This window comes from Bombina bombina, chromosome 6 (assembly GCF_027579735.1).
Source record: "Bombina bombina isolate aBomBom1 chromosome 6, aBomBom1.pri, whole genome shotgun sequence".
NCBI lineage: Eukaryota > Metazoa > Chordata > Amphibia > Anura > Bombinatoridae > Bombina > Bombina bombina.
This window is the reverse complement of record NC_069504.1, coordinates 195,584,718-195,612,169: the sequence shown is the minus strand read 5'-3', so window position 1 is coordinate 195,612,169 and position 27,452 is coordinate 195,584,718. Positions and strand designations below refer to the sequence as shown.

At 36.9% G+C, this 27,452-nt stretch overlaps 1 protein-coding gene across 1 annotated transcript in view; it reads right to left on the bottom strand.

Moving 5' to 3' along the window:
- DOCK4 (dedicator of cytokinesis 4) overlaps nt 1-27,452 on the bottom strand; it is a gene marked incomplete at its 5' end in the record, with an annotated part of 608,904 nt that overhangs the window by 52,029 nt on the left and 529,423 nt on the right. The window contains 4 exon segments of the mRNA XM_053716722.1: nt 398-470; nt 1,908-2,017; nt 17,791-17,872; nt 25,984-26,104. Coding sequence (XP_053572697.1) covers nt 398-470; nt 1,908-2,017; nt 17,791-17,872; nt 25,984-26,104 — 386 coding nt within the window.

Genomic DNA, 27,452 nt, shown 5'->3' with positions numbered 1-27,452 from the left:
ATGGACGTTTAATACCTTTGAACTTGGACATTTCAGTATAATACTTCTGAAGTAGTTTTCATAATGGTCATTAATATATTTTATGTTAGGATCCAAACATGATTTGCATGTGTAACTTGTGAGAAACAAATTTGTTTTGTTTTATATAAATAATGATAATTTCTTTCTTTCTGATTTGCTGTGCTCCTCATATAACATATAAGCAAATTAATCTTCAGACTCCATAAGCTTTTGTTATGACCGCAGGCTGGAAAAGGGCATGTCTAGCCAATTTGCCACTCACTAATAATAAAGATTCTGCTTTGTAATATTCTACCAATTCTTCACACAGCCTAGTTAAGAAAAAAAGAAAGGATCATGGGATTGGCTTCTTCACTTGGGGTAGATTTAAACTTACCCTTTTCTGGGGCAGATAGATTTGGATCACTCCGTGGCAAAGTGTTTTCTCCAATGTGATTATACAACATCCTCTGTAAATGTTAAAACAATTTAAAATAGACTGTTTAAAATGTGTGGCTATTTCTAATGCAACCATAATTGTTTATAGCAAAATCAGTGACATATCTTGGTTTTTGATCAGTCAAGCAATGGCCATGACTGAAATAAATTAAAAAATCTCAATCTTTAAACACAGTGGTTGTTATAAATGGATTTTTAAAAATGTTATTGCAAAATTATAACTAGTTTTCACTTATTGTTAAGTTGTCCAAAAATAATCATATACTTATATAATTAGCATAATCCCTATTTTTCTCTAATATCTGTAGTGAAATGTTAAAAAGCCTGAGAAACAAATGAAAACGAATGTTTTGGTGAAATTTTATCAAAGAACTTGGTATTACTGCAGTGCAAAGTATGTGTTTGGAAAAAATGCACAAATATAAAAATAAAGAAAACTATTATAAAATGAATAATTCTATTTCACCATACCTCACAACAATTATGTTCCTAACTGATCAATTTAAAAAATACTATAATATTACAATTGAATTCCAGCTAACACAGGAACCAAAAAAATAATAATCTTTATTAGACCTGCTATCCATTTATAAATTGCAGACACTGTATAAGTTTAAAGAGCTTAATAATGCACACAGTTCTACTATCTTACTGTGAAACGCGTTGACATGGGTAATTTCACTGGCAATTCGAAAGGAAAAGAACACTTAATGTTGCCAGATCATTATTTTAAAAAATAAAATGGCATTTCATTATTAGTTAACAGATTGCTATATTTTATTATAATTTATTTTAATTTTAGAAAGCACCAATCTATATACCAGCTGGTTAAATATGAATGACCCATGAGTACATGGTTTCTTACAATAAAGTCTTAATAAAAAGCCTAATATTTGATTAAACTGAGCATCATAGGTCATCAATATATTTTTCTCTTTCTATTAAACAAATCATTTATATGTGTTTAGAAAAAACACAACACAGAATTCAAATTATACAACATAAACAGAAAATGTCTATTTAATACCTTTAAGAGGAAAAACAGCAATGTCAATCATGTACTTGTGTTATTTCTTGTGTAAAAATAATCTTACTCTAAAGGTAACTTACATTTAAAAAAAATCTACAGAATACCCATATGACAGTATAAATGTCTTGTAATCATATAAATGTCCCCACAACCAGAGGAAATAGTCATGCCTAAAATATCACGTCATCCCTGTAAATTAGTGAAGGAATTTACCCAGTAATGGTAAGATATTGGTTATTCTAGAACAAGACACTTTGTTAAATTTTGCTCTTTGTACTGCATGTTTAGTATTTGTTATATTTTTATGCAGGGATCAGCACTGAACTTGTTTATATACTACTGCTTGTCTAATGTTGATATTTTGATCTTTATCTTCAAACGCACACACTGTCAGTTGGGCTGACAGCAAGCTGACTACCTGGGGAGCTTCAGCGGGAAATGGAAATATGGCACTGCAGGGTCTCTCTCTTGGGGACAGGCAGGGATTTTCTCTGGAATGCTTGTGTTTGTCAGATAACAGTGGGGAAGCTAAAACAGAAGACACAGCAATCAGCACAGCAAAACAAATAAAGCCACAAAATGCATTTTCTATTTAAGCAAGGATATTTTTCAAGTTATGTATCAGTCATTGAAGATATTGGTAGTTTGAGCTTGCCCCTTATTCATACTTGTATTGGAGAAGTGAATATCCTTTACTAGCTGTGATGAGTTTAAATAAAGCTAGAAATATTGATAACTCAATGCATACAATATGTTAGCACATGGTTTGATTAGCACATGATGGTTTAAAATCCTAAATATTTTAAAGAGATTTTAAGATACATCCATTGGATGGCATAACTTAAGTGGAAAAAGTAAATTTATGCTTACCTGATAAATTAATTTCTTTTACGATATGACGAGTCCACGGATTTCATCCTTACTTGTGGGATATTAACCTCCTGCTAACAGGAAGTGGCAAAGAGCACCACAGCAGAGCTGTATATAGCTGTATAAGGCCCTCCCTTCCCCTCCACCCTCAGTCATTCGGCCGAAGGTATAGGAAGAGAAAAGGAAAGGCTAAAAGGTGCAGAGGTGACTGAAGTTTACAAAAAATATAAAGAAAAACTGTCTTAAAAAGAACAGGGTGGGCCGTGGACTCATCATATCGTAAAAGAAATTAATTTATCAGGTAAGCATACATTTACTTTTCGTTTACAAAGATATGACGAGTCCACGGACAAGACAGGAACCTAAACAGAAGGCACCACTGCTTGAAGAACCTTTCTCCCAAAAATAGCCTCAGAAGAAGCAAAAGTATCAAATATGTAAAATTTTGAAAAAGTGTGAAGGGACGACCAAGTTGTAGCCTTACAAATCTGTTCAACAGATGCATCGTTTTTAAAAGCCCATGTGGAAGCCACAGCCCTAGTAAAATGAGCCGTAATTCTTTCAGGAGGCTGCTGTCCAGCAGTCTCATATGCCAGGCGGATGATACTTCTCAGCCAAAAAGAAAGAGAGGTAGCCGTAGCTTTCTGACCCCTACACTTTCCAGAATAAACAATGAATAATGAAGATGATTGACGGAAATCCTTAGTTGCCTGTAAGTAAAACTGTAAGGCATGGACCACATCCAAATTATGCAACATACGCTCCTTCTTAGAAGAAGGGTTAGGACATAAGGAAGGAACAACAATTTCCTGATTAATATTCTTATTTGAAACAACCTTAGGAAGGAATCCATGTTTGGTACGTAAAACCACCTTATCAAAATGAAAAATGAGATAAGGAGAATCACACTGTAGCGCTGAAAGCTCAGAAACTCTTCGAGCAGAAGAAATAGCAACTAAAAACAGAACTTTCCAAGATAACAATTTGATATCTATGGAATGCATGGGTTCAAACGGAACCCCTTGAAGAACTCGAAGAACTAAATTCAAACTCCAGGGAGGAGTAATGGGTCTAAATACAGGCTTAATTCTAGATAGAGCCTGACAAAAAGACTGAACATCTGGCTCATTTGCCAAATGTTTGTGAAACAGAATTGACAAAGCTGAAATTTGTCCCTTTAAAGAACTTGCTGATAACCCTTTCTCCAATCCTTCTTGGAGAAAAGACAGAATCCTAGGAATCCTAACTTTACTCCATTAGTAACCCTTGGATTCACACTAATAAAGATATTTACGCCATATCTTATGATAGATTTTTCTAGTGACAGGCTTTCTAGCCTGTATCAAAGTATTGATGATCGAATGAGAGAATCCTCGCTTCGATAAAATTAAGCATTCAATCTCCACGCAGTCAGCTGCAGATAAATTAGATTTGGATGTTGAAAAGGACCTTAAATGAGAAGGTCCTGTCTCAATGGAAGTTTCCACGGTGGCAGAGAGGACATGTCCACTAGATCCGCAAACCAAGTCCTGCGTGGCCACGCAGGTGCTATCAGGATCACTGAAGCTCTCTCCTGTTTGATTCGAGCAATCACGCGTGGGAGAAGAGGAAACGGTGGAAACACATAAGCTAGGCTGAACAACCAAGGCACTGCCAAAGCATCTATCAGTTCGGCCTGAGGATCCCTTGACCGGGATCCGTATCTTGGAAGCTTGGCATTCTGTCGAGATGCCATCAGATCCAATTCCGGTCTGCCCCATCTGAGAATCAATGAGGCAAATACCTCCGGGTGAAGTTCCCACTCCCCCAAATGAAAAGTCTGTCAACTTAGAAAATCCACTTCCCAGTTCTCTACTCCTGAGATGTAGATCGCTGACAGATGACAAGAGTGGGCCTCCGCCCAACGGATTATCTTGGATACTTCTATCATCACTAAGGAACTCCTTGTTCCCCCCTGATGATTGATATATGCCACAGTCGTGATGTTGTCCGACTGCAATCTGATGAATTTGGCCGAAGCCAACTGAGGCCACGTCTGAAGCGCATTGAATATTGCTCTCAGTTCCAGAATATTGATTGGAAGAAGACTCCACCTGAGCCTTCAGGAAGTTCAAAACTGCACACCAGCCCAGAAGGCTGGCATCAGTTGTCACTATCACCCATGAGGGTCTACGGAAACAAGTCCCCTAGGACAGATGATCCAGCGACAACCACCAAAGAAGAAAGTTTCTGGTCTCTTGATCCAGATTTATCTGAGATAAATCCGCATAATCCCCATTCCACTGTCCGAGCTTGCACAGTTGCAGTGGTCTGAGATGAAAGCGAGCAAATGGAATGATGTCCATTGCCGCTACCATTAATCCAATTACCTCCATACACTGAGTCACTGATGACCGAAGAATGGACTAAAGTGCTCGGCAAGTATTTAGAATATTTGATTTTCTAACCTCTGTCAGAAATATTTTCATGGCTACCGAGTCTATCAGAGTTCCCAAGAAAGGAACCCTTGTCTGTGGAACAAGTGAACTCTTCTCTATGTTCACCTTCCAACCGTGAGTTCTCAGGAAAGACAACACTATGACCGTGTGAGATTTTGTCCGTTGATAAATTGAGGCCTGAATTAGAATATCGTCCAGATAAGGCACCACTGCTATGCCTCGTGGTCTGAAAACTGCCAAGAGAGACCCTATAACCTTTGTGAAGACTCTGGGTGCTGTGGCCAACCAGAAGGGAAGAGCCACAAACTTATAATGTTTGTCCAGGAAGGCAAACCTTAGAAACTGATGATGATCCTTGTGGATAGGAATATGAAGGTAACCATCCTTCAAGTCCACGGTAGTCATATATTGACCCTCCTGGATCATTGGTAAAATTGTTCGTATAGTCTCCATCTTGAACGATGGGACTCTGAGAAATTTGTTTAGACACTTGAGGTCTAAGATGGGTCTGAAAGTACCCTCTTTTTTGGGAACCACAAATAGATTTGAGTAAAACCCCTGTCCTTGTTCTGATTTTGGAACTGGACAAATTACTCCCATGGTAACAAGGTCTTTTACACAGCGTAAGAACGCCTCTCTTTTTATCTGGTCTGCAGATAATCTTGAAAGATGAAACCTCCCTCTTGGGAGAAAATCCTTGAAATCTAACTGATAACCGTGGGTCACTATTTCTAGTGCCCAGGGGTCCTGAACATATCTTGCCCAAGCCTGGGCAAAGAGAGAAAGTTTGCCCCCTACTAGATCCAGTCCCGGATCGGGGGCCACCCCTTCATGATGTCTTAGTAGCAGCAGCCGGCTTCTTAGATTGTTTACCTTTATTCCAATTTTGGTGGGGTCTCCAGACTGACTTAGATTGGGTAAAATTTCCTTCCTGCTTTGTGGAGGAAGAGGAAGTAGAAGGTCCTCCCTTAAAATTCTGAAAGGAACGAAAATTATTCTGTTTACCCCTCATCTTAACAGACTTATCCTGAGGTAGGGCATAGCCTTTACCATCTGTAATGTCAGAAATTATTTCCTTCAATTCTGGCCCAAAAAGGGTCTTACCTTTAAAGGGAATAGCTAAAAGCTTATGTTTTGATGACACATCAGCAGACCAAGATTTATTCCTTTAGGTTTATTTTGCAATGGAAATAGCTTCTTTGCTCATTGAAACCATCACCCATAATGAAAAATATTGTACCCAGGTATTGTCATCGTGTATACAGCAAGTGAGATAAGATAAGGAGCTCTGCTCTTTCTGGGCATGTTCTTGAGAAAAACAAAATTTATGCTTACCTGATAAATGTTTTTATTTCCGGATATAGTGAGTCTAGGGTTTCATCAATTACTGTCGGAAATACCACTCCTGGCCAGCAGGAGGAGGCAAAGAGCACCCCAGTCAAACTGTTAAGTATCATTTCCCTTCCCACAAGGCCCAGTCATTCAACCGAAAGGGAAAGGAGAAAAAGGAGTAACACAAGGTGTAGAGGTGCCTGAGGTTTAGTCAAAAACAACTGTCTTGAAATAAAGGGCGGGGCCGTGGACTCACCATATCCGGAAATAAATAAATTAATCAGGTAAGCATACATTTTGTTTTATTTCCTAAGATATGGTGAGTCCACTTCTTCATCAATTACTGTTGGGAACCAATACCCAAGCTAGAGGTCACAGATGAATAGGGAGGGATAAGACAGGCAGACCTAAACAGAAGGCACCACTGCTTGAAAAACCTTTCTCCCAAAAGAAGCCTCAGCCGAAGCAAAAGTATCAGATTTATAAAAAATAAGTAAGAAAGACCAAGTTGCAGCCTTGCAAATCTATTCCACAGAATCTTCATTTTTGAAAGCCCAAGTAGAGACTGCCCTCGTGTAATGAGCCATAACTCTCTCAAGAGACTGCAGCCCCGCAGTCTGAAAAGCAAACAAATTAAACTTCTCAACCAGAAAAAAGAGAAGTAGCAGTAGGTCTTTGTTACAGAGAAAACAAAAACAGAATAAAAAATATTAAACATGCACAACATCCCAATTGTGCGCACACGTTCCTCAAGAGATAAGAATGAGGACACAGAAAATAAACAACAAATTCCCAAACAATACTTCTGCTTAGGATAAACAACCGCCTTATCCAAAATAAGATAAAGAGAATCACACTGCAAAGTCGAGAGTACCTAAACTGTCTAAACAGAAGATATAGCAAAAAAAAAGAAAACATCCAAGATACATTTTTTTAAAATCTATGGAATGCTAAGGCTCAAACTGAGCCTGCTGCAAAACCTTAAAACAAGGTTAAAACTCCAAGAGGAGCAACAGACTTAAACACAGGCCTGATACTAACCAGGGTCTGACAAAAAGGTTACACGTCTGGCACATCCGCCAGACACTTGTGAAAAAAGGAAAACGCAGAAATCTGACCCTTCAGAGAAATGACTGAAAAACCGTCCTCCAAACCGACCCAGAGAAAGGCAAAACCCATAGGAATCCTGACCCTACTTCCAAGAGTAATCCATGGATTCACACCAATCAGGGAATTTATGCCATACCTTTTGGTAAAAGTTACCAATAACAGGCTTGCACGGCTGAATCATGGTCTCAATGACTGATTCAGAAAAACCATGCTTAGACAGAACTAAGCATTAAATCTCCAAGCAAAAAACTTCAGAGAACACTAAAGTTGGATGAAAGAATAGACCCTGAATTAGAAGGTCCTTCCTTCAGGAACAACCACCAAGGTGGAGGAAATAGAGGAAAAAAAGCTTGGTCTGTATACCAGATCCTGCGAGACTATGCAGGAACTATTAAAATACTGATGCTCACTCCCATTTGACACAAACAATGACTTGTGGAAGGAGAGCAATCAGACTGAAATCCCAAGGAACCGCCCAGTTATTTAACAGAGCAGCCTGCTTATCTCTTGACCCTAAACATATTTTGGAAGCTTGGCATACTGCCATCTCCAACTCCAGCACCCCCCATTTGAGGGTTAACCTGGAGAACGCCTCCGGGAGAAGCGCCCACTCCCCGGGATAAAACATTTTACTGCTCAAGAAGTCCTCTACCGGTATTCACTCTTGAAATGTGAATAATGGATAAACAACATATGTGAGCGTCCGCCCACCGAACAATCCACACCCATCATGGCAAAGGAACTCCAGGTTCCTCCCAAGTGTTTAATGTAAACCACTGAGAAGAAATTGTTCAACTAGAACCTGAAAAACCGGTTAAGACAACTGATGCAAAGCCATCAGAGCATTGTAGATCACTCTCCACTCCAAGATGGTTATGGGGAGAGCAGACTCCTCCCAAGTCCATAGTCACCAACACAACAGGCTAGCAACCATGGTCACAATTACTCAGGAAGGTCTCTGGAAGCCCCAAGATGGATGCTCCTGAGAAAACAAAAAAAATCTGAAGAATGCGGGCAACAATCCCGCTACCTCTCGCAAGCAAAGCGAGCGCTCTACCACTAATTCCCCTTTCTGATCCACAGGGAAGAATCACAAGATCTAGATCTATCCTCCAAGACAGAGCCACAAGATACCCGGTCCACTATTTTAACCTGCCTAACTGCAGACTTCCAGATGGAATCAAGCAAAGGGATGATGTCCAATGAAGCAACCATCATTACCTCCATACAATGATCTACTAAAGCCAAACAGAGTGCCAAAAGAGGCAAGAGGAAAAATTATCAGAGATAGTGAAACTAATATGGTCCCTAAGAAACTACACCTGTAGCTGGAACAAGGGAACTCATTTTCAGATTCACTTCCATCCGAAGGAATGAAGAAAGACAACAAGATCTCTGTATGAGAGTTTGCTTGTTGAAAAGATGTGCCTGAACCATTATGTCGTCCAGGAAGGGAACCACAGCAATTTCCCAAACCTGACCACTGCCAAAATAGTCCCCTCTTGGAGCAAAGGAAAAGAAAAGAGCCACAAACTGAAGTGTTTGACAGAAAGGCAAAAATCAGGAACTTGAAAATATGCGTCCTCCAGGTCTATGGTCATCATGAACTGACCCTCCTAGACCAAAGAAGGAATGGAACCACTGGTTTCCATTTGAAGAATGGTACCCTGAGACAACTTGTTAAGACACTTTAGGTCTACCATAGGATGAAAAAAATTCCTCTTTTTCGGGAACCACAAACAAGAATGAATAAAATCCTAGACCCTATTCCCTTACAGGAACTGGAACTATCACTCACAGGAGAGAGAAGTCCCAAATACACTACAAAAATGCCTCACTGTTATCTGGCCTGCAGATAAAATTGAGAGAAAGAACCTGCCTCAAGGAGGGAAGGAATGACTATTATGTAGTAACCTTGAAATATTATGTCCACATCTGGGACATCTTGTATCCCTGTTTGAAGACAAACAAAGAGATCCAATCCCCCACTTGGATCCGATACCAGATTGGGGGCAAACTCCTATAGGTCTATTCATCTTATCTTGTAGTAGAAAAGACCCTTTTCCACCCTTAATACCAGAACTAATCCTGTCAGATCAGGACCAAACAAAGTCTTACCCTTGTACGGGAACACCAGAAACTTGGACTCAGAGGAAAAATCCACTGTCCACAACGCCCCGCGGGCTAGCACAGCGAAGCCAGATATCTTGGCTCCAGGACGAAAAACTTGTATAGTAGCATCAGACATAAAATAATTGGCTAGAGCCTTAATTCTGCACTGGGTCTCCTCCAAGAAGTCTCTACCAAATTGGAATCAGACAAGGTATCGCACCAATAAGATGCCACACTTGACACAGTGGCAATACAAACTTCCATGTAAGCCTCCATATATCCTGAAAAAAACAGCTATCCTCTCTAGGAATCGTAGTTCTCTTAGCCAGAGTAGAAATACCCTACTACTTAAAGCACTGTGTGCTCTAACATATAATGGAAACAGCGACAGGAAACATCTTTTAAAAGATAGGAGACGGGGACAAGGAAACCCTGACTTTTCCCATTCCTGTGAAAAATCTCCTAGCACGGTCTGGAACAGGAAAAGCTTCCACAGAGGAATCCTAGTACTAATAAAGATTACTAGATTTTTTTAGGGTTGACAATGACAGGCGTATCGGAGTCTCTCCAAAGTAGCCAAACTGCCTTTAACATACATGAAGGTGTTCAGGCTCAAATCTGAAGGTCACTACTTCAGCATCAGATGAAGGAATTATACTCTCTGAATCCGAGATTTCATCCTCAGAGGCTACCGACATATCCTCTTCATCAGGCTTATGAGGGAGGGCAACCTGTATAGCAGAAGGTAAGACAGAAACCTTACTATCTGAAACTCTTATATTCCTCTTGCATTTTCCCTTTAACATAGGAAAAAGAAAAACAGAAAATTCCACAGATATCGCAGAAGATACCTGTGCAACAATTTCTGCAGGCAAATAAACTCATCCAGGAGACTGAGAGGAAAAGCAGGGCACTATATGTGTAGCCATTAAGGCCTGGGACATTAGAGGAGAAAGCTGTTGCAATGTCTAAACAGCATCACCCTGAGAGACATGAGGCTATCAAACATATTTTTTTTTAATTTTAAAGTTCATTCGAAACAAAAGGAACAATTATCATTAGGAATTAAGGCATTCTAAAACATATTAAACATATTTAAAAATGTGCACTGTCACTTTAAGAGAAAATAAACCTTATTAAAAATAATAGGAACAGTCCACTGTACCAAACTAAACTCCTGTTTTAAACAAAAAAAAACCCCAATTTACTTTACTTAAATAAAGGAAATAATAGGGACGTTTACTAACAGAGTACTCTCACTTTAATGTACTCTTTAAAGTAAGGATATAAGCTGCAGATCTTGTATTCATAAGCGTCTGCTAGAGACATTAAACAATAGCAGCCGCATATACACCAAGACAGGAAGCAACCCTGAAACTAAGAGACAAGACCGCCGCTCCTTCTCATAACGGAGAAGGAGCCGGGATCACGTGTCAAATCAAAATGGGCAGAAAATGGCACCGCTACGTAAAAGAGAAGGCGAAGCCATAAACTCCTCTTAGAAAATAGGCGCGCAGCATTTAGATGCAGCGTGCTTCTCCACAACTGTCCCACATTTTAAAATGTGTCAGGAAATAACACCACTCTGTAGTTCACATAGAGCAGTAGAAAAGAGAATTCTATGATCGGGCAAATGTAACTAAGCAGTCTGTAAACTGTTACTACGATCAGACATTCCCAGTAACTGACTCAGAGCGGTTCAAAGCAGCAGTTTCTACCACCAAGGGACCTGAAAAGTAGATTTAAATAACGGCTTAACAGAAAGCCCCAAACAGTACTAAAACACATCTATCAAGGGTATTATACTGAACATATGGCCTCAAAAAACAAAAACAAGTTAACCTCTTCATGAGCCTCCATAAAAGAGATAACAAGCAGTCTCTCTTACACATATTAAAAGTGCCTGCACCCTGTCCTAAATATATCTTAGCTAAGGATATAATGTGTCCCAATGAGTATTGCAGATGAACTCTCAAAGAGCCAGTCTCCCACCCTAGAAGACAAAAAGGCACTTACCTGCATCTAGCCGTCCGGAAGGAGGACAGCACACATGATATGAAAGGACGCCACTCCTTACATAGACCTGTGTAAAAAGAAAGAACAGAGTAAACCTACTCTGGCTTTCTATACTATGGGCAGCAAATATGTTAGGAAAATGCAGCAAGGCCCACCTCACAAGTTCCTAACTGCTCTAAAGCCACCACTGCCCTATTGAAGAGACTAACGTGCAGTATGGCTAGACCCAATCTTGAGAGGAAAGGTCAGAGTAAACCTACTCTGGATTTCAAAATAATAAAATCTTGATTGAATTGAAATAAATCCAATCTTCTTCAGACACCAAAACTTCACCTCCTCCTTGCACCGAAGGCAAAGAGAATGACTGGGGGATGTGGGAAGGGAAGTGATACTTAACAGTTTAAGTATGTGTTGCTCTTTGCCTCCTCCTGCTGGCCAGGAGTGGTATTCCCGACAGTAATTGATGATGCCGTGGACTCACCATATCTTAGAAAAGAAACTGGATGATGTTTAACCAAGCAAAAACAGCTATTTGCAAATACATAAATAAAACCAAAGGATCTATTTCAAATGCATTTAATACTCTGTGGCTGGTATAACAAATAATTGGGAACACATCAAAGGTAAACAAATACCATATAGTCTCTTTAATTTACCAAACAGTTCTAATTTACTTTATAGAACATATACAAAAAGCCAACTGCGAGAGGTTAGTGAATACTTCTTCAGTAAAATCACATAACCCATGGTATTTACAAAATCCATTGGAAGACAGTTCGCTACAAAAATGATGAAACAACATCAAAACTGGGTACGTACAAAATAAAAAAAAAATATAATAATTACATCGCAAAAACAGAAATGTATGATCAAATCTTAAATCTAAGTGTGCAGCAATATCCAGTCTGTGAGCTTCAAATGATGTATAGACTACAAGGTTTCCTTACAGATTTATGAAGCTGGATAGGAAGCAGAAACTGCCCTCAAAAGAAACCAGTTGTTCTGCACCTGGTAGCAGATGATGATGCAGAGGTTGGCAATCTTGTTACATGATAATATGACACATGGCTACATAACTTTTACACTTGTTCCTTTCCACAAGGTATGAGGGAAAAAGATGAATATTTAGAAGAAGAATGGATTCTAAAATGGGATCTAGAATTTAAACCATTGTGAGAATCTGATGAACCAGATAAAGCAGTATTTGCCTCTTAGGCATACGATCCTGTGGATGAGGGCGGCAATAAAAGTGTTATACATGGAAAACTGTAACACAGTAAATGTGGTATGAACTTGCCTGCTTAATCCAAGAGTATATTCATCCATAAGAGCAACTCATATACCTAAGCATTCTGTTCCTTATGACACAACCATACAAAAACACTACAGCCTCCACTAAAAAGCTAAAAACACTTAGTTCTGGGTAATTTAATGAATGTGAGGCAGAGTACCTGACGGTGCCAAAGCACAAAACCTGAAATTGCAGGGAGCTATTGGAGGTGAAAACACAAAAGGCAGCGGGATAATGTTATTTTTGGGTAAGTTCTGCTCCTAAACACTTGCAGGACCATTTCTATCACAGCAATATATCAGTTTAGTTACAGGGCATTGAACATGGACTCTAACAGTTTACAGAAGAGGAAAGCATATATGTAAAATGGTTGCAACAAAAAATAATAATAATATAATAGGGATATTATTGTTATTATTCTTATTCTTAATAATAACAACAACAAAAAATGTCATGTAAAGATTAGAATTAATAAATCAAGGATATGACTGGAGAAACTGAACAACTTTTCACCCTATAAATGCTCCAATAATAAATAACAGACACATCACAATAATGTCAAGTTGGAGAAGCACCGGGCATCTAAAGAATTTATGGTACAGAAGGAGCACACAGGAAAATAAGCATAATAAAAGTATTACTTGTCAGGTAAAGCAAGGACCTGCCGTGTCTGGGCCTATACACGGCATAGAGATGGAACATTTATGGAAATTTTAAAGCCATTAAAGTTTTTTCCCCCTTTTTTTTCTAGGGAAAATTTCAATATTTTGGAAAAGTTAAAAAGAAATATGCAGAGCAGAGTACAAATTGAAAGTCATTTTGTTACATTGGGAATATAAAATGCAGTGTGTATGAAAGTACAGCTAATTCACTAAATAATAAAATACATTTGCATTTTAAAACTTTATTTGTTGTTATAAATTGAACTATAAGGTCTGAATATGTTAGGAACCTCTTTTGACAGCGCATGAGAACACCCCCCTCCCAGAAAAAATTAAAAAATAAGAACCCATGTACTGTATATGATTCTAAGAGGCTTGCTCAAGGAATGTCTGCTGGGCAAATGGTATGATGGTCTTAATAATTTAAAGGCTCCTTGACAATATGCGTTTTCAGATATTGACAATGGGCACCAGAAGAATATATTGCCCTTGCAAGAGCTTGATAAACTTTTTCGGGAATTATCCTATGTATAAATTAAGTTATTGTGTATTTTTTGGAGATAATTGTTTGCAACACTTGCTTACTTAAAGATGCTGCTGGTGGAGAAGCCATATGTGATGATGCAGCTGTTACAGAAGGAGCAGAAAGAGTGTTTCTGGAATAGGAACATTGGATGGAAAAGCTACTTCCCTGCTATGGGCCTCCTCATTTAATTCCATTAAAGGGACACTGAACCCAATTTTTTTTCTTTCGTGATTCAGATAGAGGGGCATATTTATCAAGGTCTGGCGGACCTGATCCGACACTGCGGATCAGGTCCGCCAGACCTCGCAGAAAACGGCGAGCAATACGCTCGCCGTATTCAGCATTGCACCAGCAGCTCACAAGAGCTGCTGGTGCAACGCCGCCCCCTGCAGACTCGCGGCCAATAGGCTGCCAGCAGGGGGGTGTCAATCAACCCGATCGTACTCGATCGGGTTGTATTGTGGCGATGTCTGTCCGCCTGCTCAGAGCAGGCGGACAGGTTATGGAGCAGCGGTCTTTGTGACTGCTGCTTCATAACTGCTGTTTCTGGCGAGTCTGAAGACTCACCAGAAACAGGGGCCATCAAGCTCCATACGGAGCTTGTTAAATAGAGCCCAGAGCATGCAATTTTAAGCAATTTTCTAATTTACTCCTATTATCAGTTTTTCTTCGTTGTCTTGCTATCTTTATTTGAAAAGCAAGAATGTAAGCTTAGAATCCAGCCCATTTTTGGTTCAGCACCTGGGTTGCGCTTCCTGATTATTGGCTATATGTAGCCACCAATCAGCAAGACAATGAAGAATAAATTATAATAGAAGTTAATTAGAAAGTTGCTTAAAATTGCATGCTCTATCTGAATCATGAAAGAAAAAAGTTTGGTTCATTGTCCCTTTAATTATTTTTTAAAGTTTTTAGGACACCTCTGGCATGCAGGGATGTGTTACGTCATCCTTGTAGCATTTGGAAAAACATTTGTTTTCACAGTATTTGTTTCAGTAGAAATTGCACTGTAGAAATGTTTACAAATACTGGATGTTGGTCTCATCACTTTAAAGAGAGGATAAAAAAACAGTGTCCATATAAACACTATGCTGTGATGAGGGAGGGGTTAAACAAGTAATCATTTAGATAAAGGTTATGAAGATAAAACTAATGCAGATAAAATATGGTTATATTTTCAGATTTCAGAGGAATTTAAACTCTTACCTTTCAATTAAGGCCTGAGAGGACAGGAACCACTCAATCACCTATACCACTGGTTTTCAAACTTGTCCTCAGGCCTCCCTAACAGGTGACATTTTGAGGATATCTGAACTGGAGCACAGGTGAAATATTCAGCTGATTAGTAACTACCTGCTCTCATACAAGGTTATCCAGAAAACCTGGCCTGTTGGGGAGGCCTGAGGACAGGTTTAAAAACCAGTGACATATACCAACAAGTTGGAGCCCAAAAGCAGAGTAAACTGAGACCTGTTTCCCTGCAGTGCCCCTAGAGACAGAAATGCATATTTCTGTTTTATTTAAGAATTGCATCCTCTTAGTATTTGAATATAAATATATACACAATATATATATATTAGGAATATCTATTTAAAAATACTTAGAACATATTCTGCTATTTGGAATGAGAAACATTCATTTATTAAAAATGAATATTGCATAAATATGTTTTTACATGTTTTCATCTACTTAAGTGCAAAGGGCTCTAATTCACACACACACACACATATATATGTATACATGTATTTGTTTATATGTGTATATATGTCTGTAAATACATATATACAAATATATATATATATATATATACACATACATCTTTAGACATGAATATATGTATGTATCTCTATATTAAAGTGCGTTGTCTGCCTTTTTTTTCTAAAACCGGAGACCTCATATCATTGAACCATTATAACTTTTTTGTTCAATATTTTTTTAATAATCTTTATTAGATAGTGTTGTTATGAGTGTAACTGGACTTTGTAATGTATTTTTCATATGTTCAGTGACACTTTTTTGTTTCGTTTTTTTAAAAAAACAAAAAAAAAAAAAAACAATTAACCAGAGCTCTGAAGACGCACTATCCTGACCAGCATTAGGTTAGCATTAGATTGCATCTACTTTCAACTTCTAATGAGCAAAAAACCCAACATGTGCAAACATCCGGGAAACACCCCTTTTCATTCACATGCAAACAATGGCTGAGGTGAAGGCCTGTCAGATGGTTATTTTATCATCATATTCCACATAGTAAATGTTAGCATAGTTGAGTGTTTGGACACTTTATTGCCTATTTTATAACTGTCCCTAACTGTCCTCAGCAAAATAGAGAAAAGGGGAAACCTAGGATCCAACATGGCAGCACCCATTACTTTATAGAAACTAAAACTTTACACCTATTTCTTCAAATTTAAGCAACAAACATAATTTAAAAAATACATCAGCATATTATTCTCAGGCTAATATTTGCTTTAAATGTATCATTGGATGTAGCATTTATTTAATGTATATGATCCCGTTAATGCTTTAATTCTTCAAAGAACCTTGTGTATATGCAGATCCCTAAACAAACACCTAAGAAACATGGGATGTGAAAGTCTTGATAGGTTAATTGAATTTTAGTATAAAATCTGATATATGCTTATTAAAAATAAATAACTATATTAAAGGAGATTTGAAATCTGGTATCCTGGCTTTACATTACACAAAGATAAAACATCAAAATAAGATACCTGGCCCGGCCCATTTTGGATTGAGGTGTAAAATGCTCACAAACAAGTACTCTATGCAAATGATCTTCATAAGATATCTGTTTGTGATTAATATTTACACAAAAAATACATTTTCACCTCCATCTTTTAGATAATTCTCAAATTGCTTCATTCATACATGCGCAAGTAAAAAGTATGCACACTTCTAAAAAAATGTTTAGGAAAGAACAGAATACACAACGAAAACAGCTGAAAACTGCTGCAGAGACTGAAAATATATATAATGTGGATAAAAGACAAGTTACATGGCCAAGAGAGGCAAAGAAAGTACAGAAATTTAGAGAATAAAAAAATTGGAACCAACAAAACGTATCCTTGTCTGCTTGAATAAACAAAAACAAAAATATGAAACCGCAGCCATTGTGAATATTGCCACAGAACTGTGAGTCCAGAGCCTGATCATTTCATTGCATGCAGCTCTGGTGGAAGTTAATGGATGAGCTGACCAAGCCAGAGAAGAACATAGAGAATATAGTCACTTTCTTTTGACTGGAACACGGCCCACACTACACAGTTCAAATAGGTAGAAACTAGGGATATGTATATTTTCGTTATTCATCATTCGTTCGTGAAACAAATGCCAAAAATGGCTGTGATATTTGGCTAATTTTGGTGCTGGATTTATTAGAGTAGAAGTGCAACCCACAAATATGCTGGATTTACTAAAGTAAAAGTGCAACCCACAAATATCCGTATTTGCACAGATATCTAAATGTGTTGCCAGTTTACTCTAATAAATCCGGTGGCAAACTGCGACAAATACCACAGACAGTGGCCAGTTTAGTCCTTTGTTTCAATATAGAATGTAAGTTCACAAGTTCATGTTGGCGCTTTATAAACAATATTAATAATAATAGTAACAAATAACAAAAATATAAACATGCCTATTAGAAACAGAAGGGTATATAAAGAAAGAGTTAAACAAAAACTACTGTGAACTTCTCGCCACTACTACTGACAAAGCTCACAGCTCGGCTCTCTTGCTGACATAATAATATTTAGTCACCCAGCCCAAACTTGTACAGCTGTAATAAGTGAAATACCAATATATTTTAAAGCCAAACCCAATTCTATGTTACCTTAGACAAACATTGTCTTAGTAAACACCAGATACAGGAGTAGGTCTCTAGTATTAGAAGTACAAAAATAAAAACAAATATCTGCATACAATACCTCTGGCACTGGAAGGAGCAGAACTTGTTACATTGGGTGAAGCGGAATGTGTAGAACTCAGGCTTGAGGTAGATGGGCTTGGCTAGAATTAAATAAAAGTGAAGATTATATTCTGAACATAATAAAACAAATACAATATATGGATGTTCATATAATTGTCTTAACGAAAAATACTTGCACACATAAACCATTGTTATAAAATGTGATTTGTATACAATCACTGATTGCAAATACACATGATCTTATCAATTTATAGACAATATTATGAAGACACAAATAATGAAAATACTGGATAGTGATTGAGAGGTGAAATTTCTTAGATAAAAAAGTAAATAAGAGTGAAGTAAAATATTGAGGAAAGATTATGGAGGGAGGACAGAGTTGAGAAAGTGGGATAAATAATCCTAAAAAAGGAAAAGGAATTATAATAGTGAGAAGCAAAGTAAGGGGAGAAGGTAAATAGTGAAGTAAGAGGGAGAGTGCACTAAAGATATAAGAATACATCTCCAATAGTTAAGAAAGAGGAAAAAGTGATAGAAAGGTCAAAATTAAAATATGCAAAGGAACAATTCAATTTTAAATAGAAGCATTTTTGCAATATATTATTTATCCATTAGTAAAAATGCTTCTAGTAAAAGTTATAACAGTTTTTTTGGTGACATACTCACATATGCTGTGAGTGCCTTGTGCACCAGCATTCAACCACCCTTCCTTCTTAAGTAATCAGTGGTGGCTTGTACGACACTAATTGTTATTAGCTTGACAAAGAGGCAGCACCCCTGAAACTTTGTTTTGTTGCTAACTCCATACTATCTATATAAATTCTGACTGATTTAATAATAGGAGTTCATTGCAGTTTTGTGGACTCCATGACACAAATCAGGTCTACACACTATATATACACTATACACCTCTCCCAGCCATGTGCATAGGCATTGTGTTTTATGCTCTAGTCAAATGTAGCATATGTGTGTATGCCGCTGAAACAGCAATGACATTTACTAGAAGCATTTTTGCAAATGTAAATACATTGCAAAATACTTCTATTATAAAACTAAATCCACAGATGCACATTTCAAAGTTTGACCTTTCTATTCCTTTAATCTAACCTGCAATAAATTGCTTTTCTTGGCTCACTCCCATAAAATCATTTATCCAACATACACTGAAACCCAAAGAAGATGTTAAGAATTCAATTTACAAAAGTATACACGCTGAAAGATAAATCTTACTTGGATAATGCTACAATAGTCATGAGCCAAGAAGATAAAAAACATAAATACAAATTGTCTGCCCATAGCAAAACGCTATTTTCTCAGTGAGGTGATGTTTCCACCTCTAAGCCAATAGCGTTCTAGCCATTCAACATAATGCCGGTGAGCTAGCATGGCTATTGGCTAAAAGGTGGAAATGTCACTTTATTGAAAAAATAGTGTTTTGTAATGGGCAGACAGAGGCGCTCACCTCGCAGGCAAATAAAGTTACTTTCAGCATAAAGTTTTTTTATACTTCATGACTGAATGTCCTCTTTATTTATAGCACTGGTATATTCTAGCATTTCAAAAACGCTAGAATTTACCATCACTTTAAGTAGTTATAAGTCTTGCCTCACCATAGCAACTCACAGAACACCTGCCAAAGCAGAACAAAATATAAGCACAGTGAAAAACTACCTCATTAATTGTTTTCAACTGCTAATTATTTTACTGCACTGCAACAGATTGAATTTTCTTCTAAAATGTAAAACAATTTACACAAGTATATGGTAAACTCTGTACAGCATCTTTACCCAGATCACTTTGTGATACTTCAGCTCAATAAAAAAAGACTGCCCTTCTATAATGTACATTCAGCCGCTTTTAGTAATAATGTTTTCACCGATCTGTATTTTATTGTACATGGCACATTACACTTGGCTACAGTAGACCTTTCCTGTACCCCAGAATGATTGACAGCAATCTCTAAAATGTAAAATTACCTTCCAAATCTGTCTATAGTGGCATTTGCTCATTTTCTAATCCTGACACAAATAAATATCCACTTAAGTTCCACAACGGGATTTGCTATTACTGTTTGAAAGAATTAAAGGGATACTAAACCCAAATTTTAGGGGCCGGACCATTTTAGGTTCAGCACACTGGATAGCGTTTCCTACATTTAGCCACCAATAAGTGTAACCTAGGTTCTGAACCAAAAATGGGCCCACTTCAAAACAACTCATAAAATAAACAATGGCCCATGCTGATATCTGCCTAACAATATCAACAATATCCATTTCAGTCAACATGTATATTCTTAATCTTATACTTTTTATAATCAAAATACTATTAAAAAGTCGATATAGAATATTAAAAAAAAAAGTTTGCACATAGAATAAAATAGCTTTTCAGAACAAACAGGGAGCAGATCCTATAAGAGCCAAAAAAACAAAACAAACAGAGAGTAGTAACTTATTTTTTGTATTTTAATGCATACACATTCTGTATACAGCAGTGCATTAGGGATTGTAATTTTACAAATTCTAATTATGCTTTGACAGTTTCTGTATAACTAAATTAGGGTCATACTCTGTATATTTATGTATATCATTTATAAATTACATTGCACTTTGTATTTCTTCTGTTTACTGACAGATTAATTTTCCCAGAGTGCTTTATTATTTTTTAAGAGCCTGATAATCAAAGATTCTCTAGTTTGGAGATAAATTATAGTGCAGACTTTACAGGGGCTGAACTCACCAAATTCTATAAGAAAAAGGGCAGAACCTGAAACTCTCATAGAGATGAGAGATACCTTCCATACTCTCCAAGATAAAGAATTTCACAGTAGAGAGGGAAGCTAACAGGAGGACACCTGGGGCAGATATAAAGGCTCAGTATGCATCAAACACAAATTAAACTGAAATCTTTTCAATACAATTTAATTTGCTTTTGCCTCTACTTTAGTATTAATATATCACTTTTATTCAGTTAAAAAAGTGTAATGTGAATTTTGAGCAAAGTACACATGCATACAGCTGGTGAGATAATTCAGTGAGACCAGCTTGTGGAAAATGCTTACATCATTTCACAATAATTGTGAGAGAGCTTCAGACATATCCTGAGAACGCCCCTGTTCAGCCCAGGGAACTCCCTTTCCCTCCCACTTTCTGAATCTGTCAGTTTTATTTTACAATAGAGCAAATACAAACTGCAATGTAATTTGTAAGATACACAAAACTATACAAAGTACGATCCTAATTTGTTAAAGGACCACTAAATACAATAGACAATACAATAACACCTACAAATAAGGAGTAGATTTATTTTCTGGCCCCCTGTATCATGTGACAGACATCAAACTAGTATACGTATACCCTTAGAGCTTGTGCACACGCTCAGTAGGAGTTTGTTCCCCAGAAAGTGTGCATATAAAAAGACTGTGCAAAAATTGAGACTTTCAAAACATAATCAGACTTTGTAAAATCACTGCTGTATCTAAATCTAATTGCATTAAAATATAAAACTGAAAGAGCAAAGCTTAAAGGGACACTGAACCCAAATGCTTTCTTTCGTGATTCAGATAGAGCATGCAATTTTAAGCAACTTTCTAATTTACTCCTATTATCAATTTTTCTTCATTCTCTTGCTATCTTTATTTGAAAAAGAAGGCTTCTAAGCTTTTTTTTTTTTGCTCAGAACTCTGGACAGCACTTTTTTTATTGGTGGATAAATTTATCCACCAATCAGCAATAACAACCCAGGTTGTTCACCAAAAATGGGCCAGCATCTAAACTTAGATTCTTGCATTTCAAATAAAGATACCAAGAGAATGAAGAATAGGAATAAATTAGAAAGTTGCTTAAAATGTCATGCTCTATCTGAATCATGAAAGAAAAAAAATGGGTTCAGCGTCCCTTTAAATATAATAATACTGAAAGGACCCAATCTCAAATGTAAAGTAATATAAAATACAAAGCACGATGTGTAAGTGTAGCAAAACTCTCATGTCATGCAATACTATATAGTACTGGGCTTGTCTCTCCTTCACATACAGAAATGCAGAGAACACATCTTAGAGAAGTATAACAAAATTTCCCTGTACTTCTTAGAGAAATATAACAAAATTTCCCTGCATATAATCTTGTGAGAGGTCTCACAGTGCTGGAGGATCTCTTTAGATCTTCTCATCTGAGCGGAGAGCTCTATGCGAGGCATCTCTCATCTCTCTGGGACTTCCAGGCCCTTTTTCTTATAGCATTCAGTGAGTTCAGTCCATGTGAAGTCTGCACTATAATTTCTCTCCAAACAGGAAAGAATATTTTATTATGCAAAAAAGAACCCTAGGAGTTAATTATAATTACACCTCAGAAGGACATATGGGCAGACTTGATATCCCTTATGGTTATTATATGTCATCATAATCATGTTTTAAGTTACATAAATATTACTTTCAAATAAAATGATAGCTAATAAAATAGACATGATAAAAGAATTCACATATATATGGACCCATGCATTTGCACAGGAAGAAAGTCTATTAAAACATAAGAGCTGATTTGTCATGGCCTGAATGGGGCCGTATACCCCTGTTTCCGCGCGAGCCTTCAGGCTCACCGGAAAAAGGAGTTAAGAAGCAGCAGTCTTAAAGGGACATTATACACTCATTTTTTCTTTGCATAAATGTTTTGTAGATGATCTATATATAAAGCCCATAAAGTTTTTTTTTTTAAAAAATGTATAGTTTTGCTTATTTTTAAATAACATTGCTCTGATTTTCAGACTCCTAACCAAGCCCCAAAGTTTTATGTGAATACTGTCAGCTACCTTCTCCAGCTTGCTCCTGTTTGTGTAAAGGGTCTTTTCATATTATTACAATTTTCTTCATTCTCTTGGTATCTTTATTTGAAATGCAAGAATGTAAGTTTAGATGCCGGCCCATTTTTGGTGAACAACCTGGGTTGTTCTTGCTGATTGGTGGATAAATTCATCCACCAATAAAAATGTGCTGTCCAGAGGCCTGAACCAAAAAAAGTGTAGATGCCTTTTTTTTTCAAATAAAGATAGCAAGAGAATGAAGAAAAATTGATAATAGGAGTAAATTAGAAAGTTGCTTAAAATTTTATGATCTATCTGAATCACAAAAGAAAAAAAATGTGGGTTCAGTGTCCCTTTAAGACCACTGCTCCTTAATTTGTCCACTGCCTCTGAGGCTGCGGAACATCAATCGGCTCGATTTCATAGGATCGGGTTGATTGACACCCCCTGCATAAGCACATGCTACAGCGGATCATGTCCACCAGACACTTGCTAAATCGGCCCCATAGGATGCAAAAGGAATGAGGGGAAAGGGGAAGATGTGGTATGTAACATATATAATACCATAGTAGATGAGGTTGAAAAAAAGACCAAAGTCTATTAAATTTAACCTATACAAATCTAATATACTTACAAAAAGCTCCAATTGAGCTTAAATTAATTCCACTAAAAGGTGACCTATTTAATAGAAGCAATCATATCCATTAATTTTGTTTCTAGCCAGAACTGTATCTAAACAATTTTTAAATGTATCTAGGGTATTGGCATGCACTACCTCCTTTGGTAATGAGTTCCACAATTTTATTGCTCTTACAGTGAAAAGCGTTTCCATTGCAGGAGATTAAATCTCCTTTCCTCCAACCTTAAATTGTGACCTCTTGTCACAAACAATTTTCTTGGAATAAACGGAGCTTCTGCCATCTCTATATATGGGCCTTGAATATATTTATATAAAGAAATCATGTCACCTCTTAAGGGCCTTTTTTTCTAGAGAAAACAGACCCAGTTTGGCTAGCCTCTCCTCATAGCTTAAATTCTCCATTACCCTTATTAGCTTTGTGGCCCTTCTCTGAACTTTTTCTAGTTCTGCAATATCTTTTTTTGCGATCTGTCCCCAGAACTGCACTCCATACTCAAGGTGAGGTCTTATGAAGGAATTATATATTGACATAATTATGTTTTCCTCCCTTGAATAAATGCCTCTTTTAACACATGATAGTATCATATTAGCCTTTGAAGCCACTGCACTGCCCTGCACCCATCTTTAGCTTGTTATCTATAACTACTCTCAAATCCCTTTCCTCCTCTGTTTGGCTAAGTCTTGTTCCATTTAAATAATACATTGCCTGCTTATTTTCACTTCTAAAATGTAGAACCTTGAATTTTCCCATATTAAATCTCCTTTTCCATTTACCTGCCCATACTTCAAATGTTTGCAGATCCCTTTGCAATGAAAGTTCATCCTGCTCTGACCTAATGAATTTACTTAAAGGATTACTGTTTTTTTCGTTTTTTCATACACAATAATAACATATTTTATTTCATTATCATCTATTAAAACTTATTAACCTATATTTTCATAAAAACGAAGCATCTAAACCTTCTATTTTTAATAAATCTTATCCGGCCATAACGTCACCTTTTCCAGCCCACCATTTTCGGCATTGTGTGTATAAAATCACTAACCTATGAAATTTCGATCTTATGCACATCATTAACTGCATAATCCTTCCTAATAAGCCTGCGCATAAATTCGGCTAAATCGCGCCTGCGCATTTCTAATAACTGAAGCCGAAGTTACCCACATCTAGTTACATTTTACGCTTGCGCATTACAGAAAAAAATCTATTCAATCGGTAATCCAGACTTTCTGCATACTATAGAAACATCTTATCTCTTGCCAAATATTTAGTGGTACTTGCAAATATAATATATCAAAATCAAAGTATTGCATAATGTTTCAAAGTTATCGTTTGCTCGTTTATTCTAGCGCGATTCTGCAAGCCTTAGCAAGAAAATTACTTACGTTATGTGCACAGCTCAATCGACTGCTGCTCTATAGATTCTCCTCGCCTTATCTAACTGCAGATGGTGACGTTTCATGTGACGCTGAGCTAACTCGCGCATGTGCAATACTTCGAAAAGACGCCATGTTTCAACTGCAGTTGTCAGCACGGATTGGGAATCCGTAACGGCTGACATAGAAGTAGGTTTGGAAATAATAAATATTTCCAAGATAAATATTTTCAAAAGCATAAATATTTCATACAGTATATACATTAGGAAAAGATCGATGTATATGTATACTACGATTTAATTGTAATTTCATTTCTGACTACAGTGTCCCTTTAACTTCTTATCATCTGCAAAAATAGAGATGTCTCTATTTAATCCTTGCTCCAAGTCATTAATAAAAATATTAAAAAGAACAGGACCCAGTACTGATCCCTGGGAGACTCCACTGATTACCTTTGTCCAATGTGAGTATCATCCATTCACTACTACTTGTTGCTCCCTATCTTTTAGCCAGATATTTATCCATGAGCTAACATTTTCAGCTATTCCAAGTGCCTTAATTTTGTGCATTAATCTCTCATGAGGCACTGTATCAAACGCCTTTGCAAAATCTAAGTATATTACATCAACTGATTCCCCTTTATCTATATTTTTACTTACTTTCTCATAGAATCTAATTAGATTAGTTTGACATGATCTATTTCTCATAAAACCATGCTGATTTGAACTCATAATTTTGCTTACACGAATATGCTCATCAATATAATCTATATAATCCCTTCAAATATCTTCCCCACTATTGATGTCAGACTAACTGGTCTATAGCTTCCTGGATCATCCCTGCTTCCCTTTTTGAAGAGTGGCACCACATCAGTTTAACACCAATCCTGGGGTACTATGCCTGAGGATAATGAGTCTTGAAAAATTAAGAGTAGAGTTTTGTCTAGAACAGTGCTAAATTCCCATAACACGCTTAGGTGTATTCCATTGTGTATGGGTGACATTCATTGAGTTTGAGATATGAAGGGATTATGTGGAGAATGAGCCCAGTGATGAAGAGAGAGAAAGAAATTTGGGGGTTTGAAAGCAAAGGATATAAATAAGATGGGGAACATGGGGAACATGTAAGTTAATATGCCCATTCTGTCTGTCCATCCAAAATATTAAGAGAAAAAATATTTTATAAAGAAAAACTTCTACAAAATATTTCTGAATCACCTATTCTTCAGTTTAAAGGGACATTAAATATTTTCAACAAATAAAGTAAAATTTTGTGAATCACATAATGTTGATGTATTTCAAGCAGGAAATCATGAAATAAGTTCTCATCTAAACTGAGTGTCTGCTAGTGGGAATGTTTATATTAGCAATGCTAACATACCTGCATGTTAAATACTTCATCTGAACTTTCTGACTGGCCTGTCAGGTTGCTGACTTCTGCAGATGCTTGGGATGATAACGAAGACGAGGAATATCTGTTGACAGCTGGGTAACTCAACGGACTGCTCCATACAAAATAAGAATTAAAAAACATAAATAAGTGTACCAAGAAAACAAGCTGCCATACATTATTTGTAGTCTGCTCACAAGGCACATTTTCACCACAAATGCAGTATAGACTTTACTAAAATGATATACAAACTCAAACATAAGGTATAATAGAAATTGTAATTCTAAATTTATCCTGTCACTCAATATTCTGGGCCCTGATCATAAATCATGGGGCTGTGAAGTAATAATTTATTTTCCAAACACTTAAAAACAAAAACAGCAATTTCAAGAAAAAAAAAAAAAATTGGATCCAAAAATAGTTTATCATATCATGCATGATATAAAAAAAATTGTCCTTAAAAAAGATATAAAATCTGACATATAAATCAAGTTGCTCCTTTAAACAATGTAGAATTCAAATTTTTGACATGGGGCTGAGACCCTCCATACATTGTTTTTATTAGACTTACATACAATTACCATCATTAATCCCAAAACTTCAGCTTTTGATTAGTCCACAAATTAAAACTAAAATAACACTATTTAAAAGGTGTAACTGAATCTAAGGTTTACTTTTTCAATGGTTAATAAACATGCAAAAGCGAATGCCTGCTATTGAACAGTACCAATGTTTCATAAACGTTAAAGGGACATTAAAGGTATATGAAACGCACATTTTTTCTTTCATGGTTCAGATAGAGCATATAATTTTAAGCAACTTTCTAATTTACTCATCATATCATTTTTTCTTCATTCTCTTGGTAACTTTATTTGAAAGGCAGAAATGTAAGCTTAGGAGACGGCCCATTTTTGGTTCAGAACCTGGATAGCGCTTGCTGATTGGTGGCTACATTTAGCCCTGAAATAGCAGGCAATTCTCCATCTAACAAGGAAAATGGCAACCCCAGATGATAGTTTCAGCGCTTCTCTTTCTGTATGTATTTGGGTGATGGGGGAAACCAGACATAGACTCCTTGCCCAATGTGCTTAGAGGAATATGGCTGTACCTCACTGACGAGGCCCAATGAAGGCCAAAACAATTATCTGGGGTTGCCATGTTCCTTGTTCAGAGAGGGACTGCCTGGTATTTCGGGGCTGGACTGACCTTATTAATCAGAATCAGACTGACATTTTTCAGGAAAGTTCCTCTTTGTTAAAAGCATTATTGGACAAAAAGAGGCTGCTCCCAGGCGGTAAATAGCCATATAACAAGCTATCAAGTTATTGAGCTGGTGTTCGTTCCTGAGAGAGTGCTTCTCTTTCTGTATATATTTGAATTATAGATAGATTTTTAGGCAGTAAATCCTCCTGTAAAGGTGATATGCATAACAGTCTCTCACTCCTTATCATTCATGTAAT